General features: G+C 43.5%; 1 protein-coding gene across 4 annotated transcripts in view; it reads left to right on the top strand.

Annotated features, from left to right (window-relative positions):
- Positions 1–17,799, top strand: part of fynb (FYN proto-oncogene, Src family tyrosine kinase b) — an 87,468-nt gene that overhangs the window by 58,243 nt on the left and 11,426 nt on the right. For all 4 annotated transcript variants that reach the window (XM_069196231.1, XM_006626168.3, XM_015354196.2 and 1 more), the window contains 5 exons: positions 4,802–5,058; positions 7,602–7,698; positions 12,439–12,537; positions 14,764–14,867; positions 15,660–15,809. In XM_069196231.1, the coding sequence (XP_069052332.1) occupies positions 4,812–5,058; positions 7,602–7,698; positions 12,439–12,537; positions 14,764–14,867; positions 15,660–15,809 (697 nt within the window). In that variant the 5' untranslated portion in view covers positions 4,802–4,811. The remainder of the gene's footprint in view (positions 1–4,801; positions 5,059–7,601; positions 7,699–12,438; positions 12,538–14,763; positions 14,868–15,659; positions 15,810–17,799) is intronic.

The following is a 17,799-nucleotide window of genomic DNA, read 5'->3' as shown; positions in this document are numbered from 1 at the left end:
GTAGCAAGTCGCAAATTCGTACATATCACTGGGAACATGTACAGTAATTTGTTTTAGAATATTACAGAGCGTGTGTATTCTACTGTTTATATATACATTTATATATTCTTGTTTTTTTTTACTATTACTGTAAAATTATACCTGTGTTTTAGAACTTAGATTCAGACTACTACTTAAGCATGGTTGATATATAAAAGCATTTTAACTGTGCCGTCCTGCAGACACCAGCGGTTCAGCGAGCCTTGTGCTATGCAAGTTGTCCTAATTGTGGATCAATATTTTAACGAAGTTGTCAAGGTTAAACTGAAACAGTAGAAAAAATACAGTCAGTATTTGAAAACTACCTACAGCCCCGTTGCTGCAGATTAAAATAATTAATTTGTCTCATTTGTGCTGATGACCTGGAAAGTACCCATTTCTCCAGCAGGGAGTTTACGAAGTGAAGTCTCTTACTCAGGGGTATAAGAACAGCTTCCTGCCTCGGATCTGGACTAATGACTGGAGTGGTTCTGGTATACAGAGTCCTAACTACTGCTCCACATTGGTGTCTTCAATATTTGTATTCATTTCGGACAGAGTGTTTGTTGTTAGTCTTCCTATAGCTGTTTTCATACAACTTGCTCTTTTCTGTATGATTTAGTTCTAGACTTTGTCTTCAGGATAAAACTGCATATGGTAATTCACAGTGAAAATCTCCAGTTATTTCCAACACACCTGGAAAAAGGACACACCTGTTCAAAGGATACTTCCAACACACCTGGTTGTTTGCGTCTTAGTTATTCTGTTGTGAATTAAAACTGAAATGTCCCAAAAAATTTTGAAGCCGGTGGTTATAATTTGTGCGACCTAAAGCAGGTAGCCTCTAACATTGCCTCTGATAGCTGCGAGGTTTACAGTGGCCATATTCTGCCTGTGGCTGCCTACTGATTTGAGTAAAATAAACTTTTTTTTAATATGAACTCAATCACATGTACCCAGTGATCCGCAACAAAATGGTAATGTAGCAGAACAAGTTCAAATCACACATTACTGTACGTTACAAGACTTCAGCTTTCAGTGCTTTGGGCTGCATTAATTGGTGTGATTTAATAGATCAGGGCATTGCGTTCTGTGCTAACCAGGTCTTCCAGAGGTGAACAGCCTCAACAGAAGATCAGCTTTTCAAGACTCTCAGACCAGTACAGCAGCCTCCTGATGATGGATGGACTTCACTGCACTTTTGAATTGTTTGTGGATTGGAGGACACTGGCATCCGGACTGAAGCAAGTCATGATTTCATCATGTGCCCTAGTTCCGCGATTCAGTACAATAATACCCTGAATCATATTTTCAAAAGCAAATTATTTGGTTCAGTTAATCCAGTCAGAAAGAAATTTTAAAAGCTCATACAGTATATTACAAATGGCAATCTAGAAATCAAGCCACAGCACATGTTCATAGTCTCTTCAAGGGAAGGGAGCTCAGGGAGAGGGCTGTGGTGTAGTGGTTAGGTTTGGGTTTTGGGTTCAAATTCCATGTAGGGGAACTGCTGCTGTACATTTGAGCAGAGTGCTCTGTCTAGGTCTCTCTCATAATCCCAGCTCTATGGAAGGATACCAGAATGTACTGGGAACACACGAATCATGTCCTCTCGTAATCTTCTCCGGTCAGGACTGAAAAGGCTCGGTGTCCTTGAGAGACCTAGTCACAGTACTGACATGAATCCTAGTGAGAAGCTCTGGAAAGGTTTGAAAATTGCTGACCAACTAACAATCCCCGTGTAGCGGGAGAGATCTCAAGGTGATCTGTCAAGTAGAGTGGGCCACAATTGCACCAAACTGGTGTGCAGAGTTGGTACTTCTTCAAAATGTCATGTGACTGAAATTGAACACAGCCGCCATTTCTGTTTTTCTCTTTAGTTTTTGGAAACGTACTGTAACAGCATACCCCGAGAAATCTTCAGCTTGAGCATTCGTGTTTTTTTTATGAAACATGTGCACGCATCATTTAATAACGTGTCGGAATGGGAGGCCGTTGGAAGAGGCTGGTCGCGAGTTTCAAACAAGATGATGAAAGAGGATGAAGAGCACAATGAAGTAACTGGCTGCCGGAGTGGTCTCGCTGCTGGGGTGGGGTACTGGGCTGCTCCACCGTGTGAACAAGACAGTGCTGGAAAATATTAAAACTATGAAACGGTTCGAACAACAGCTGGAGTATTGTGGGTGTGGAATAACTGCATCAGGGCAGTGCGCAGAATTGGTAGAGACTTGGCCAAAATGATCTTGCAGATGTAATTGGGGCCAAAGGTGTTTTTTCAGCACATATGGAGTTCCTGTGTTGGAATACTTATGCAGTCAACACATTCCCTTTTATCTCAGTATCTACAATTGGAAGGCCTCAGTTTGAACATTCAAGTTTTAAGACTACATAAATCATTCTGAAAACAAGAATAACCATAACCAACAATCTGACTAAGTTTTGTTACTATTATTCTTGTCCAGCATAAAACAGTAGGTGAAGAGGCGAGAGTGTATGGAGAGTATCAAGTGTCCTTTTTGCCACTGTGAAAGAATATATTCATGTGTCTAAAGAAGCTGTAAGTAAAAGCCAAACTATGGAAAAGAACAAAGCTGAATTGCTTTGTCAGCATTCTTCACAAAGGAGTTGAATTACACTCGGTACATTTACATAGCTTGAATTCTCAAAATATATCCCAAGCAGAAGGCTGTAATTTTCTGTTATGTTGGATATCCTACATACATGCGAGTGGAATTTCACATTCTTTCACTGTGAAGAATCCAGCTTCAGTTCATCACATCTTGGGAGATGCTGATGTTGTGGTTTATGAAACAGTTTATAAAACAGTTGAAGAGCTCTAGCAGAGAGGAGGACGTGGAGTGTGTCATCATGATTTCTCATGTAGGACACGCTAACAGGACACACACGTGCTTCTGCTGAGTCAGTGTTTCATTCAGGACACTGAATAACATGAAGATACATCCAAGTATGACCTTCATATTCAGCACAAGCCTATTACACACTTCAAACACCTAAATACTGATTATTAAAAATGAAAGTAGCCTTTATCTGCCGTGTACTAAAAACAGATATAAACGATATATACAACATGCTTTCCAGTTATAATAAAAATATTTGGTGCAATTTCTTTTAACTTTTGCTTGAAATTAGTCTGGTTAATTTGTCAAGCCATTTACAATTCTAATGGCAAACACTGGGATATGGTTTTACTTGCAATATGAATTGTCTAAATGTTTTTCAATTATAAATCATAATAAAAAGCCCCAAAAAACTGTAAGTTTTAAAGTTAAAAAAATGAAAAAATCAGATTATAATTATCTTTTGGCTAGAGTGCCTGGATTAGAATGGCTATATAAACAAATCACATTGGTAGAGGCATCGGTTATGCATTTTCTTAATTGTTCAGTTGCTTCGTTTTCTAATATTTCTAATGACCACGTGAATCATAAGATGCACCTGAATTCTAAGCAGCTGGTCTAGCATATGACTTCCTCCCACTCTAGAAAATCCACACTGACCTTAAGAAGCGTCTCCACACATGTGGTGTTGAGTCTGTGGTAAAAGCAGGCCCGGACTGCAGGGTCATGTTTCTGTGATCATACAGTAATGCAAAGCAAGTTGTGTGTGGTCTGTTTCTGTCTGACCTAAATTTCAGTTACCAGAATTACCTTTTGGTGTTTCCTTGATAGTCTTTTAGCCATTAATTAACTTGTCCAATGCCTTCGTAGATAAGGCTTTATGTACTCAGAAAGTATAAATGCAAAATGAGAATCACTGAGCTACAAGGAACTATTTATGAAAAGGACTTAGGTGTTTATGTTGCAACATCTTTTACATCTTCTAGATAATGAGGGGAATCAATAAAAAGGGCAAACAAACATGTTAGGATATACAGTATATTTAAAAGCAGAGATTGAAATCACATGTTGTTGCTGTACTACTCAGTTTAGAAGATTGTGCACAAGTTTGGAAATTATATCATATTATAAAAAGAGATGTTGCTTCTCTGGAATCATTCTAGGGAACTGCAGGCAGATACTGTACATTCCAGGGCTTGAGGGACGGAGCCTTTTTAGTCTGCAGGGGCAGCATGGCGGTGGTGTATGGACACAGGCAGCCCAATGGGGTGCTTCAGAATCAACAGTGACAAGCGAACTCCAGGGCACAAATGGGAACTACATGAACATGCGTTTAAAACCGAGAACAGGGGGCATGTCTGTGCACCATGGGTGATGGAACAAGCTCCCCAGCCATGTTGTTGAAGCCAATACGCTGGCTTCTTTCAGTTCATTGAGATCCTTGGATCCATTACCTATTAAACTGGATAAACGGACCAAGTGGCCCTGTCTTATTTTGTTTTTTCTTATGTTGCTCTGTTCAAGCCCTTCCATATTCTGCAACTTTTTGTGACACTTGAAGAGGGGAAAGGTATCAGTGACAAATATTGTGTCTGTGTACAGATATGTACAGTAGCTCTCGGTGAGTCCTAGATGAGAAAGCCTTTCCTTTCCGTGCTAACTCTCATCCACTGCACTGTGAACAGTAAAACCAGCTCGGGCCAGGACATGGTGAACTGAGGTGGGATTCTTCACAGTGAACGAATAAACGCACATACAGGATAAAACTTACAAGTTCAAGTGTCCTAATTGCATAGAAAGTCTGATGTCGTTTCTCGGTGATCATTGTTGACACCCAGTTGAGCCTCAGGGATCAGTCAACTGGAGAAGTTGTAGGAGAAGGCACCGCTGACTGACGCCGACCGTTTCCTCTTCGTTCTTTGCAGAATTTAGAGAATGGGCTGTGTGCAATGCAAGGATAAGGGAGCAGCAAAACTTACGGACGAGCGGGACGCCAGTATAAGCCAGAACGCGGGTTATCGCTATGGGGCAGATCCCACACCACAGCACTATCCCAACTTCGGAGTCACTGCCATTCCCAACTTCAACAACTTCCATGCTCCGGGGGGTCAGGGGATGACCGTCTTCGGGGGAGTCAACTCTTCTTCTCAGACTGGGACCCTGCGCTCCCGGGGCGGAGCAGGTACGTGAGCACACAGCGGCCTTCCTATAGTCGCTGGAGGTCGCAGCCGGCGGCCGCCGTCTCTCCCCGCGCTCAGTTACACACTGCAAATCACTGTTGGGTGCTGCAGGAAACACTGAACTCACAGCTCACCTCCATGAAAACCGATGTAAAAGTCATTTTAGCTTCATTACAAGATTAATCCAGCACTGCTGTCTGATTCTCGGGACTACCATTAATGTCAGAATTGAAGACTTGGAGAGCATCGTGTTGCTCTCGCTGGGTGAATTTGGAGCAGGCTCCCTTTTTAGAATATAATTGCTACTCATCTTGTTATGGATTTCAATTAGTGTTTTTTTTTTCAATAGGCAGAAATTCTCCCAGCCTTCTGAGTAGACCACACTGAAATATCCTCAATAAGTCTGGGCTTTGAAAGGCAATTGTCATGTTCCGTTTTGCATACTGCCTTCACGGAAGTTTAATAGGTGAAGGCTGTGCAGCAAGAAAGCACTGTTGGGGAAATGAATCGGCCTGCCAAAGATTTACGGCACATCACTAGAAATAATCCTATCAAAATGGCAGCACAATGTATGCGACAGTCTTCCCAACAAATATTGTCTAACACTTGGGAAGCGCTAAGAGACATTCCATTTCCCAGGGACTGAGCTATAAGACACAGATCATGTGCAAACATCTATCCAGAGTCTTCGTACATAAACCACATTCCCATATTCTGCTCTGATTAAGGCCTTCCTTTTGGTCAGTGTCACCAGCCACAAAAAAACTGCAGCAGAGGGTTTTGCTCATCTGTCGACTGTGAAACATGATACCACATCATTTCACCTTTTGCGTCACCTGAAACGAAGCAGCTTCATCATTTCCATTGTGTTTTTCATTAAGAAACTTCCTCTGTCTAAAGCCTTGGACTTCTAGTATTAAATCCGGACTGGAGCTCTTCAATATATTCAGGGCAGACACTTTTTCACTGGGTGGGTAAAACATATTCGGTTTCGCATTCAGCCTTTTTTTGTCACAATCTCAGCTCAGATCTGCCATTCTGGGATCGCTCTTTAAGAGACGGCTCGGATGATAAGACAGCTCGTTTACGTGCTGAAGTGAGATCGTGGCACGAGGCACAGCCACCAGGGCAGCACAGCTTCACTGCCGCCTTGCTTGTTCTCCATTGGCTGGGTGTGACAGTGGCACAGTGGGTCTGGGGACAGTCCACCTGCAGCCCTGTGCCTGCCAGGTCACAGTCCCACTCACTATAGCCCTTCGACGGTATAGCAGCTTCTGACAATGGGTGAATACCCTAAATAACAATGCTAAAGCCAGAATTACAAATAGACATTTTTATGGAAAATGCATTATGTGGCTTTACTCAAATAGATGTCTTTGAGTTTTGTTCCTGCTGTTTCGCGGTTTGAAGTTTGAATGTTAATTTTTATAGCTTTGGTTCGAAGGAAATTCAGGGAAACTACACGCATGATCTTAATGTCGGTACAGAAGGATTGATCGTCTTCCGTAACCTGGAAAACAAGAAGGTGTGAATTGAGGGAAATGACAGGTCTGTCTTAAAGGGAGCTAGGCTCAGGGATATGGAGGTCTGAAGGAGAATCGAACCCTGTTCTCCATCTTCCAGTCAAGCAGGGTACCTCAGTCTGACGGAAAGGCAGAATATCAATCACTTAGCCCCACATCACCCTTAGGGGGGTGATTGAATTATAATAATTAATAATTTCTTACACTTGCATACCACTTTTCTGGACACTCCACTGGTACTGACCAGGACAGTGAGGTAACACCCCTACTCTTTTTGAGAAATGCCCTGGAATTTTTAATGACCACAGAGAGTTCAGTTTTATGTCTCATCTGAAGGACAGTGCCTTTTTACACCTGTAAAAATACTGGGACATTAGGACCCACATGGACTGCAGGGTGAGCACCCCCTACTGGCCCCACTAACACCTCTTCCAGCATCGACCTTAGTTTTTCCCAGGAGGTCTCTCCTCCAGGTACTAACCAGGCTCACACCTGCTGGGCTCCAGTGGGCTGCCAGCTGTGAGCTGCAGGGTGATATAGCTGCTGGTGTGTTTGTTATATTTGTTGCAGTGTTATTTGTCTGTGTTGTCTGTACTTCAGCTTCCTTGTTCAAGCTGTAGTTTGTGCTCCTACTGCCAGAAATGTTGACATTACTGACTGGTGCGCTCAGTGTATAGTATATCTGACACAACCTCTGGTCTGGTCATATAGCTTTTGTATCAGAATAAAGTAATTTAGTGACGTGAAGTGATTTAGGCAGTCTTTCCTATTTCCATGTTTTGGTTTATAGTCAGAACAGTGTACACCAGTCTGACCACGACCAAGGGACTCTGCATCGTGGCTGGAATTCGTCACGTCTTACGGTTTTCTAGCACTTGTGCCTGGAAAGCAGAAAGGCTGAGTGCAGAGCCATTGTTCAGAGCACTGAAAGGCCTTGCTTGATCCTGAGGAAAGTGTAAATCATACTGGAGATTCTTGGCTCCCTGCTGACCGCTGCTGTTTTACTCTCGTGCTCCCTTCAGGCGTTACGCTGTTCGTGGCACTTTATGACTATGAGGCCAGAACAGAAGATGACCTTAACTTCAGGAAAGGAGAGAAGTTTCAGATATTGAACAGCACGTAAGTATTTTGTTACACGGACCGCGCTTGTCTTAAAATAAGATATGTTTTGTATTATTGCAATAATCATCTTATTAAAATAGCGATACTAAAGACCACAGCATTGATGCCTATATATTCGTGTTTTACAAAACCTCTTAGAAATCTGAAATGTACTGTGTTAACCTGTGCTTGCAGTGATAACTGTACTGCGAGTTAATAGTCAAATGTTCCTTATGACTTGGTGGCAGGCCCATGCGACACGAGTTTGGGTGGGAGTTGTGTCAGGGTGGGCAGCGTGTCTGAAAGAGTCATCAGCGCTCAGATGGGGTGAAATTCCACGTGAGGGAAAGGAGCTCCTGGGCTGGGCTCTGCGAGGCCCGGGCCACTCCTCTGGGGGATTTGAGAGGCTTGCAAGAGGCGCCAGGAGAAAGAGGGCCACTGTGGACTCCAGGCTGACAGGGGAGGTCTGCTGAGAGCTTTAATGTGGGAGGGGTTGTCACAGGAATGGGCTGAGGATCAGCGAGGGTGGGGTCCTGGGAACGACACAGCCGTGTCTGTGCTGGTCGGGCGGCCATGAGGCCGGTCGCTTGCGGGTCTCGGCGACGATGAAATGCGCTGCGGAGGAAGAGGGGCTGCTGGGAGGCGTTGGGACCTCCAGCAGTGGGGCAGCTCTTGTCTCGTCAGTGCGGCAGCGCACTTTCCTCTTCCCAGGTGACGATAGGTGGGAGAGGCAGCGGTTGAATCCTGCCTACTCCCTGTTTCTCGCCGTCAGCCGGTCAGGAAGCGCGAGAGAAAACCGCGTGCTGGCAGCTGCCGGGTCAGGGCCACACGAGCAGCGGCGCCCCCTGCAGTGAGAGACGGGGAAGAGCACTGGTGTGAATGTAGACATGAAGCTTGGCTAGGAGTGGGAATGAAGAGTTACAGTATGCTGTAGTGTTTATAAAAGTGAAGATTGGAAATTGGGCATTGAGGGTTAAGCCAGGTTTAAGGCTTCAGTGTTCCTTTGCTTGAAAGCGATTGTCTCAGTGAGAGTCAGGATGAAGAGTACTAGGCCATGGGTGTGACGTGAGCAAATACAGAAGCGCAGGTGTTGGTTCTGATCTGAGGGAGAGATGAAGGGACCGAGCTGTCTTCCCCGAGAGAGAACCTGCGTGTTCGATCAGGGATCCCAGAGAGGACAGCCCTGTTAAAACAGTGAAAACTAAAGCGACGCGCCCTCACACAGCCCTGTAGCCTTGTAGCCCTGCAGCCCTGTAGCCCTGCAGTCCTGTAGCCCTGTAGCCGTGCTCCGCAGGAATGTGAAGTGCAGTCAGATGAGACTCGAGGTTTATTAGTGGCCCCACGCAGGACATAAATCAACACATGGAAACAAAGACGCATGATTCACTGGAGTGTCTTGGTTTCCCGGAACTGAGCAGCAGTGGGAGCTCACTTCATCATGACAGGAAGTGGCAGCGTGAGACTTCCTGTAGTTTTACCGGGTGAGCATGACAGAAGAACAGCAACTGCAGAGCCCTGCAGAAAAACTAATTTTGGAATGCGAGTTACCATAAAGGTCTGAGAATATCACACCTTGCCTGTAAAAAAAAATCACTCTGTTAATTAAAGCTTGCTTGTTTATATTTTAGTAAGGGTAACTTTAGATGTGTGAAACATGCCTGTTTCCAGAGCCAGTTTTACCGTTTTGTGCTGAATTGTTTTCTGAGGGGGTAGGCGTTGGGTCACTCACCTCCTACACAGCTGCTACAAGAGCTGCTGTTTTGTGTCTGTTGCCTCAGGCCTTGCTCTGTCCTGCTGAGAGGAAACATGGAGCTTTGCTCTGAAGTAGAATGGTTTCTGAAGTGTCAAGTCTGAGCACTTCAAAATTTGATTTCCATAATACCTTCACAGCTGATTTGAGACTTTGTATGCCATTGGAGACTATCAGTTAATTAAAGGCTTCCACAGGAGACTAGAAACAAAGCAGTGTTTCTGCTTCAGTCCACCCAGTTAATCGGAAACGCAGCACAGTTTTAGTTATGTATGGCCACCTGCTGGTGCACAGCAGTGTTGCATGCCCTTTACCGAAGGCTCTCCATCCCTAATCCTAGAGAAAATGTCAGGTTTTGCAGGAAGCTATAAAAAACAAATGATTTGAATCGGGATCAGTGTGTTGGCGTGTGCTAATTAAGTGAATAAGTAGTCAAATCAAGTCAGAGTTGGAAGAGAACCAGAGGACCGCAGGGCTATACTTACAGTACCTGCCTCACTGGATCTGACAGGTCCTTTCACCAGTCCTAGTTTACTGGAGATCCCAGAACATCAGAGTCTATTAAATGCATTGTGAAGAAAGGAAGTCTTTAGTATATATTATTTAATTCAATTCAATTTATTTTTATATAGCGCCTTTCACAACAAGGTTGCCCCCAGCCGCTTAACAAAGCAAGTGACGATACATGTTGTACGCGGTCGTCTTTGAATTAACCCAGTGTGTTGCAGTGTCACACAATACTGTACAGTAACTAGGAAAGATGCCACAGAATATGACTGAAATAAGTCTTGAGATATTTTAACAAAGTACAAAACTAATTAAAGCATCATTCTGAAGGTACTTACTAGAGACATAAGCGATTCCATATCATAATTCCCACAAGGACACAGCTAGTTGTGCTGTTAGACACCGGCCTTCATATTGTATAACTGGAACAAGGACACATATCACTTACATTAGCCAGCTGTCTCATTAATGTTATATATGTAGTACTGAGAACCAGTATTGAGAACCAAATTGTTAATAATTATCAATCATTTGTGTTATGAGAGGGGAAATCTTGAAACCCATGGAAATCTCTGGGAGATATTTTTTTCACAAGTCTTTTACCAAACTATAAGTAAAGATTTTTAAACTTGCAGTAGAAGAAACTTAATGAAGAACATGTCTTTTTGTCCCTAAAGCTTCATTAAGTACATATGGCCTGTTTTCCCATTAAAAAAAAAAGTTTTACTGTTCATGTAAAGTATGTTATGTCTTTGAATATGAGATTTCTTTTATTGCTACTTTTAATGGAAAGTGCATTGTTAAATAGATATAGTTCTTTAACATAAATATCACCTATAATACTTTCCTACACTTAATAAAAGTGTTTCTGCAGAGAGAATCTCTGCATTGTAGATGGCTGAGCAGAGCCTGCGACTACATCATTTTGCTGTAGAGTCTGCATTATTTCTCAAGCCTGTGGCTTGTTTCCAAAAGAATTACACATTTTCTGTACAACAATGGAATTGCAATATGTTCTGAAATGTAGTCCCTTGCCAGCTTGTTTCCTTGTCAATTAGAGCCTGACTGCTGGCTTTTCTTCTTAGTCCATCAGTAAGACTCTGTTTTCATTTAACTTTCTCAGTCTGTTTGAAGCTCAGATGACACAAACTCAGAAATACTGCCGTCTGCCTGGGAGGGTTTTATCAACGTTGTCTGATGGATTTTGCAAATACTGTCATATGGCTGTTGGAACTGTGATGTACACAGTAGGACACTACAGGCCAATCTGATTTGGCTACACTCATAGCCGGAAGTGCTCTGTATGTACAGAACGACATAAACAGGTGATACAGGGAACAGTGTAACTCAAATAGTCTGACAGGACATGCTACTGTATGTGCTTCTCTGCTATGCTATCTTTTATCATAGGGCACAATATGATATTGATTTGTGGAAAATCATGAGACCTTTGACCTGCAACTAGTATCTGTCAATTAAAAATTCCATAGGTTTCTTCATGAGAATATTGCCTTCCATATAAAGTACCTAACGGTTTAGTCAGAATCATCATCTGCGTGAAGAAGGTTCTTTAAACCATTTCTTAATCAGTTGCATTTATTTTAGAATATTATCCAGCTGTTCAGCTTCAGTATGATCCTCAGTGTGTTTTACTGTGTGAATTGTGGTCAGCTTTGTAAGCGATATGTCTGGCTGAGGCACAAAGGCAGCAAAGGGTTCTGGCTGCGGTACTGGCTTTATAGACTGCGGGAGGCTACTTTCTTGAAAACCTAAGCGTGTGGCCAGTGTACGAGAGGAGTTTCAGCAGTAGAACTGCAGTAAGTCCTTCCTGCTGTAGATGTGAATGAAGTGGTGGAAGTAGGGGGGTGTTATTGTTGCTTTGTCACCAGATCAGATTCTGCACAGAAAGAGTATTTGTGTTCTATTTTACACTGTTTTATAAAAGTATATGGGACTCCTGATGTTGAGGGGTTTCAAAGGTAGGCACCAAAAGGACTTTAAACTTTATGAAGGATTTTTTCATATCTCATAGATACGCCTTGTTATAGACATAAACCTGCAAACCTGAAAGGTGTAGGTGTCTGTTACATTGGTAGAACATTCCATCAGTTTTATCTCGTGGGTATTAAAGCTGTCACATGCTGCTCTTCGGAACAGAAAAATGAAAGGACTATGTACTGTACCGTGAAGTTCTGAAGACGCAGCGGGCCCTGTTTTCCACTGTGGGCAGACATATAAATGAATTAAGAGGGCACACTGCCCGCTGCTAACCCACAGTGGAAAACCAGAGCCATTGTTTTGTGACTGTTGTGATTTAAGGAAAGGAGGCAACATATGGAAAAAGACTGCTTTTATTTGCTGATGTAGCACTTACTGCCTATGTATGTATGGCATATATTAATGTCACTCTTTCCCCCTTTTCTCTCCCCTCTCTCCCCTCTCTCGCTCCCCTCTCCCTCTCCCCCCTCTCTCCCCTCTCTCCCCCTCTGCTCCTCTCTCAGCGAAGGGGACTGGTGGGAGGCCCGCTCACTGTCCACGGGCCTGACCGGCTACATTCCCAGTAATTATGTGGCTCCTGTGGACTCCATCCAGGCGGAGGAGTAAGTGGTGCTGGCAGAGGGTTACCACCCTCAGTGAAAGCAGGGGGCATATCTCACACGTCTCACACCAGAGGCTTTTTTTGATGTTCGTTGAGCTCTAATAACAAATGGAACGGCTGGTTAGAAAATAATGAAAGCCAGTTGGTTCCATGGACCCTCTTGACATAACATAGAGGGACATTCTGTTTGACGTTCTTTGTTTTATTCCCCCCCGTGAAATTTCTTGGCGATCGTTGGGCTCTCTCTCTAATTGGGAACAGTACTGTACGTTTTTTTCTCTTTTAGTAAATGTCATATAGTGTAGAGATTAGTACTATCCCCAATACATTCTTGGCATAATCTAACTGTTATGAATTCTGCAATGCAGCACAAGGTGGGTTGTTGTTTTTTATATTTATATGCTCCTTTTCAGTCTGAAGGACCCCTGAGTGAGTGCTTTACATATAGGAAGGGGCCCCTTTCATCCACGGCCCCCACCTGGTGACACACAACAGGCATTGTGAACCAGCAGACCTATTACACAGCAGAACACAAATGCCGAAGGGTGAATTGCTTCACCATTTGAATTCAAGAGGAATTTTAGGTCAGCCTGACTGTGCTGACCTAGAGCAGGATTTAGCCCTGCAATTGTGGTTAACACCCAAACTCTTCCAGACAGTCCCATGGGTCTGTCATCAGTCTGCTCTCCTCCCCACTGAGAGCTGATGTGTGGGGTGAGTTTACTAGCGCACTATGGCTGCCGTCACATCCTTCAGATGTTTCTGCACGCCGGTGGTGGTGGAGGGGATCCCCATTACCTGTAAAGTGCTTTGAGTTGACTGTCCAGAAAAGTGCTATATAGGTAAAAGGAATTATTGTTCCTTACATTCCAGTACTGTGGAAACAGTGCCACCTACTGGTCCAGCAACACCACTACAGTATGAACTTGGCTTTCCTTAAATTTACCCTTCCCAGTACTGACCCGGTCCTGCCTAGGTTTCATTCTGAGATCTGACGCCATCCGGCCTCAAGGCGGTAATGTTGCTGTTGACACAGGGTGGCTACACTGCTGCTTTTAAAAGAGCGTGATGGTGAAATATTGGATGAATTCGCCATTAGTTGATTTATTTCTGAAAGTGTAATGAGAATATTTCCCAGGCTATATTTTATGTGAGGTCTTAGTCACATGTTACACACAAAGGAGTTACCTTTTTTCTCATTTGGTTCATGTTGTGCTGTTGAAATGCCATAGTCAAAGGCTGTGATAAATAAGACTATTATTCTCCTGGTGCACAGCACATCAGTATGTCATGTGAGTAACGGAGAAAGATTGAACAAAGAGGAAATTCAGTACCTAGAGAGAGTTTACACTGCAGGAAGTTTTGTTCATTTGCATAGAAATTAGACCGTTGCCTCAGTTATTTAGCTTATGTAAAAAATAGAAGGTAATTTACTTCCTCAGATCTTCTTTAATTCTGAGCGTTGTAATGAAAGTCATCTTAACCTTCTGTCTTTTAATCATTTTTTCTGAAAAAGGGTTTTATTTTCAGAAATGTGTTCACTTTTGGTTAAAAAATGTAAAAAGTTAAATCAAAATTAACCCACATTGATTTCGCCACTTCATTGGAAAACCAATTGTTGTAAATATGAGGCACGAAGCAGGCAGTCTTTACTCACAAGCATTGTATCTGTCTCCAGTAATTCCTCCATCATGCGGAGTAGTTACAGGGCTGCACACCCTTATCTGTGACAGAAGAACACAGCATGAAGGAGATACTCGGTCTGCCTCACGCAGTCGCCTTCCCAGCGTCTCTGCTGGCTGGCAGCCATTTTCCCCTAGTCTGGTACTGTATCTCCCAGCCACTCTGGCACCTCTGGCCCTGCGAGACGAAAGGTCAGCCCTTCTCTGGGACTCTGAGGTCTCAGGCACGTCTTCTGCTGCGCGGAGGTCTCTGTGACGGCTCTGTGTCCTGTATCAGCCCTCACGGGAAACAGGAAACGTAGGTGTGAGTGAAAAAATGATGGAAAACATTCATCCAGGCACTCGGGGGAAACGTGTGAGCAGACGTCTGCCATATTTGGATTACAAGCTGCACTGTTTTGTGACGTAAGAAGATAAAAGCAAAGGATTTTCTAAATGCAGGCAGCAGTAAAGGGGACCTCCTTAGAAATCGAACACCATTTGCGTGTTTTAGATTTCAGGTGTGTAGCGCTTGAATAACAAGGCTAATGCTTTATTATTTGCAGTTGGTACTTTGGTAAACTTGGCCGGAAAGATGCCGAGAGACAGCTTCTGTCCAACGGTAACTCCAGAGGTACCTTCCTGATCCGAGAGAGTGAAACCACCAAAGGTAATATCCTTTCATAAGGTGTAAATTAAATAAAACTACAAGGTTCTATAATGTACCCCTACACATATATTAGGATATTAGGAAGAATCTGTCCAGATTATGGAGAAAGGTGCCCCTCTGACCAGTTGCAGAACAAATAATTCTGCACGTCACAGTATGTCCAAACATTGCAAAAACAACACGTTTACAAAGCTGCACATTTTTGGCTTTTCCAAAGAACGTCATTCTCTAAAACCCCAAAGTAAAGAGCTGGTCCTGTACTAATAGAAATTGTGTGGACTTCTGAATTACTTGCGTTAGATTTTTTTTACCATTCCCATTTTCTTCTCCAAATTATATGCCAGGATTTTTCCACAGCCAGGTTTTTTTTTCCTTCAGATAAAAGTGCTTTATCTACACATTACAGCATGCAGACTGTTTAAAGGTCTGTTTTCCTTTACAACGGGACTCTGTAAAAAAATGGCACTCGGACAGTTGTAGTATCGAGTCAAGGTGATGTTAGTTTCAGTATTGAAAATTAACAAATGCAGGTCTGTACTTTTTTATGCCTCTCATGTTCTCTGTGCAGACTGCCCTGCAGCAGGGTGTTCTCAGATGTGTGACATGAGAGGCTGAGGGGAATCTCTCCTATCAGCATATGATAAACAGTGCCAGCTTAGGATGATAAAGTAGCAGCAATGCAGACAACCCAGGATTTTTTAAAAAAACGTGAAAGACGCCAACTTTGCGTTTTGTGATTATGAGCGTATAATCTCTGAGCACGATTCTCTCTTCGGTTGATTTGTCTTTCAGGTGCCTTTTCCCTGTCTATACGGGACTGGGATGATATTAAAGGAGACCATGTGAAACACTATAAAATTAGAAAGTTAGACAGTGGAGGGTATTATATAACAACCCGAGCCCAGTTTGAAACTCTGCAGCAGCTGGTGCATCATTATTCAGGTAGGTTCACACAGTTTACTCGGTTTTTCAGTTTGTATTTTTTGTGACCGTCCAGTTTATGATTTCTTGTTCTTAAAATGATATCAATTGTACTGGAGCTCAAAGGAAGGGGATAAAAATCCCAAGAAAGCTGAGGCAAGATATACCAGCTGTGTCCAAGCACGCTTATGCTTTCCGCTGACACTTTGCCACTTGATCACATGCCTGTGTCCTCTCAGAGCTTTTAAATCCCATCTTAAAACTTAGAAGAAGATCTGCAATTATAATAATAATAATTGCTTACATTTATATAGCGCTTTTCTGGACACTCCACTCAAAGCGCTTTACAGGTAATGGGGATCCCCTCCACCCCCACCAGTGTGCAGCCCCACCTGGATGATGTGACAGCAGCCATAGTGCGCCAGAACGCTCACCACACACCAGCTATCAGTGGGGAGGAGAGCAGAGTGATGAAGCCAGTTCAGAGATGGGGATTATTAGGAGGCCATGATTGATAAGGGCCAATGGGAAATTTGTCCAGGACGCCGGGGTTACACCCCTACTCTTTATGAGAAACGTCCTGGGATTTTTAAAGACCACAGAGGACCTCGGTTTTACGTCTCATCCGAAGGACGGCGCCTGTTTACAGTATAGTGTCCCCGTCACTATACTGGGGCATTAGGACCCACACAGACCACAGAGCGAGCGCCCCCTGCTGGCCCCACTAACACCTCTTCCAGCAGCAACCTTAGTTTTTCCCAATTAGAAAGTGCTTTTCATCTTGAAGGATCCCCAAAGTCTTTACTAGAGTAGAGTAAAAGTTATTATTATAGTTTTTAATCTTTTTGCTTGTTTTGTTTTAAGGCACCTCCAGGGAGGTCTTAAAAGGCCCTGTATAACATAAGCATCATTTTTATCAGCACTGCTGCTTGCTGAGCTGGGGGTGTGGGAAGAGGGGTTGTTGCTGAGGTTCTGCTCGGTGGGCTGTGTGGTCCTCCGCTCTGTGTGGCTCGGATCTCGCTGGACTGACCGCCCTCCCGACACGGAGAAAGGCGCCGTTCTGAGCAGTGAGCGCAGGCAGGCCGGGGGGCTGCTGGCGCTGGGCAGTGCCCACAGCTTCAGGTACAGAAAGGAGACATTGCAGTGTAACTAATGACCACAGCACTGCACCGCAGGGCACTCCTCACTCCTGCAGAATAATAACCAAGACTACCGGAAGAACAACTTAGGTAACAACTGTATGACTGAAAAGGAAACACTACCATTTTAAAAGTTTCATATGATACAAGGCAGAGCATTAAAGCTATAAGCTTCACCCGAATTTCAACAAGTCTATTTTTATTTGGTTTCATATCTAATGTGCCGGTTTATGAGGAGCCCGTGTGCCGGTAGATTTGTGGGTAGATGGTGTACAGTAGCATCTGCACTGTCACAGCGGGATAATGGGCTCACTTTGAATGCTTCAGTGCTGCATACAGAAGGATCAGGTAATCACAACGCGTGACTTTTCTCTACACTGTTCCAGTTACCATACTGATGCCTAAATGGATTGAAAATAATCTCTATTGATTTCTCCCCCCCCCCACATCTGTTTCATTTGTTTCCAGCTCCACACAAGATAAAAAAAATACAAAGCATGCATTACCGTCTGAATGATACCTGATATTACCTTGAAAGACCTTGTCTGTTTCTCAGTGCATTTAAAAACCAAAAAGCAGGCCACTGCCTCATTCATTTTTGCACTGTAGGATTTCTGTCTGTAGGAGCTCCCAGACATTCCTCAAGAAATTAACTGAACTCGTTTCCTATACTACGTGGCACTTCTCCAAGATAAAGATTTCCAGATTTCCTCTGAAAGAGGGTTGTATAAATCAGGAATGGTGCTTTGCATTTGCAGCTTTGCAGCTTAAGGTGAAGCTGACAGGGGGAGATGTCTTCACTGTGTAATTGCTTTTGTCTCCCTCTTCCTCTTCCTCTCCACTTCCCCACCTCCCCCTTGTCTACCCTGATC

Source organism: Lepisosteus oculatus, chromosome 2 (genome assembly GCF_040954835.1).
Source record: "Lepisosteus oculatus isolate fLepOcu1 chromosome 2, fLepOcu1.hap2, whole genome shotgun sequence".
Classification (NCBI taxonomy): Eukaryota; Metazoa; Chordata; class Actinopteri; order Semionotiformes; family Lepisosteidae; genus Lepisosteus; species Lepisosteus oculatus.
The sequence above is the reverse complement of the archived record's forward strand: the minus strand, read 5'-3'. Positions and strand labels throughout refer to the sequence as shown.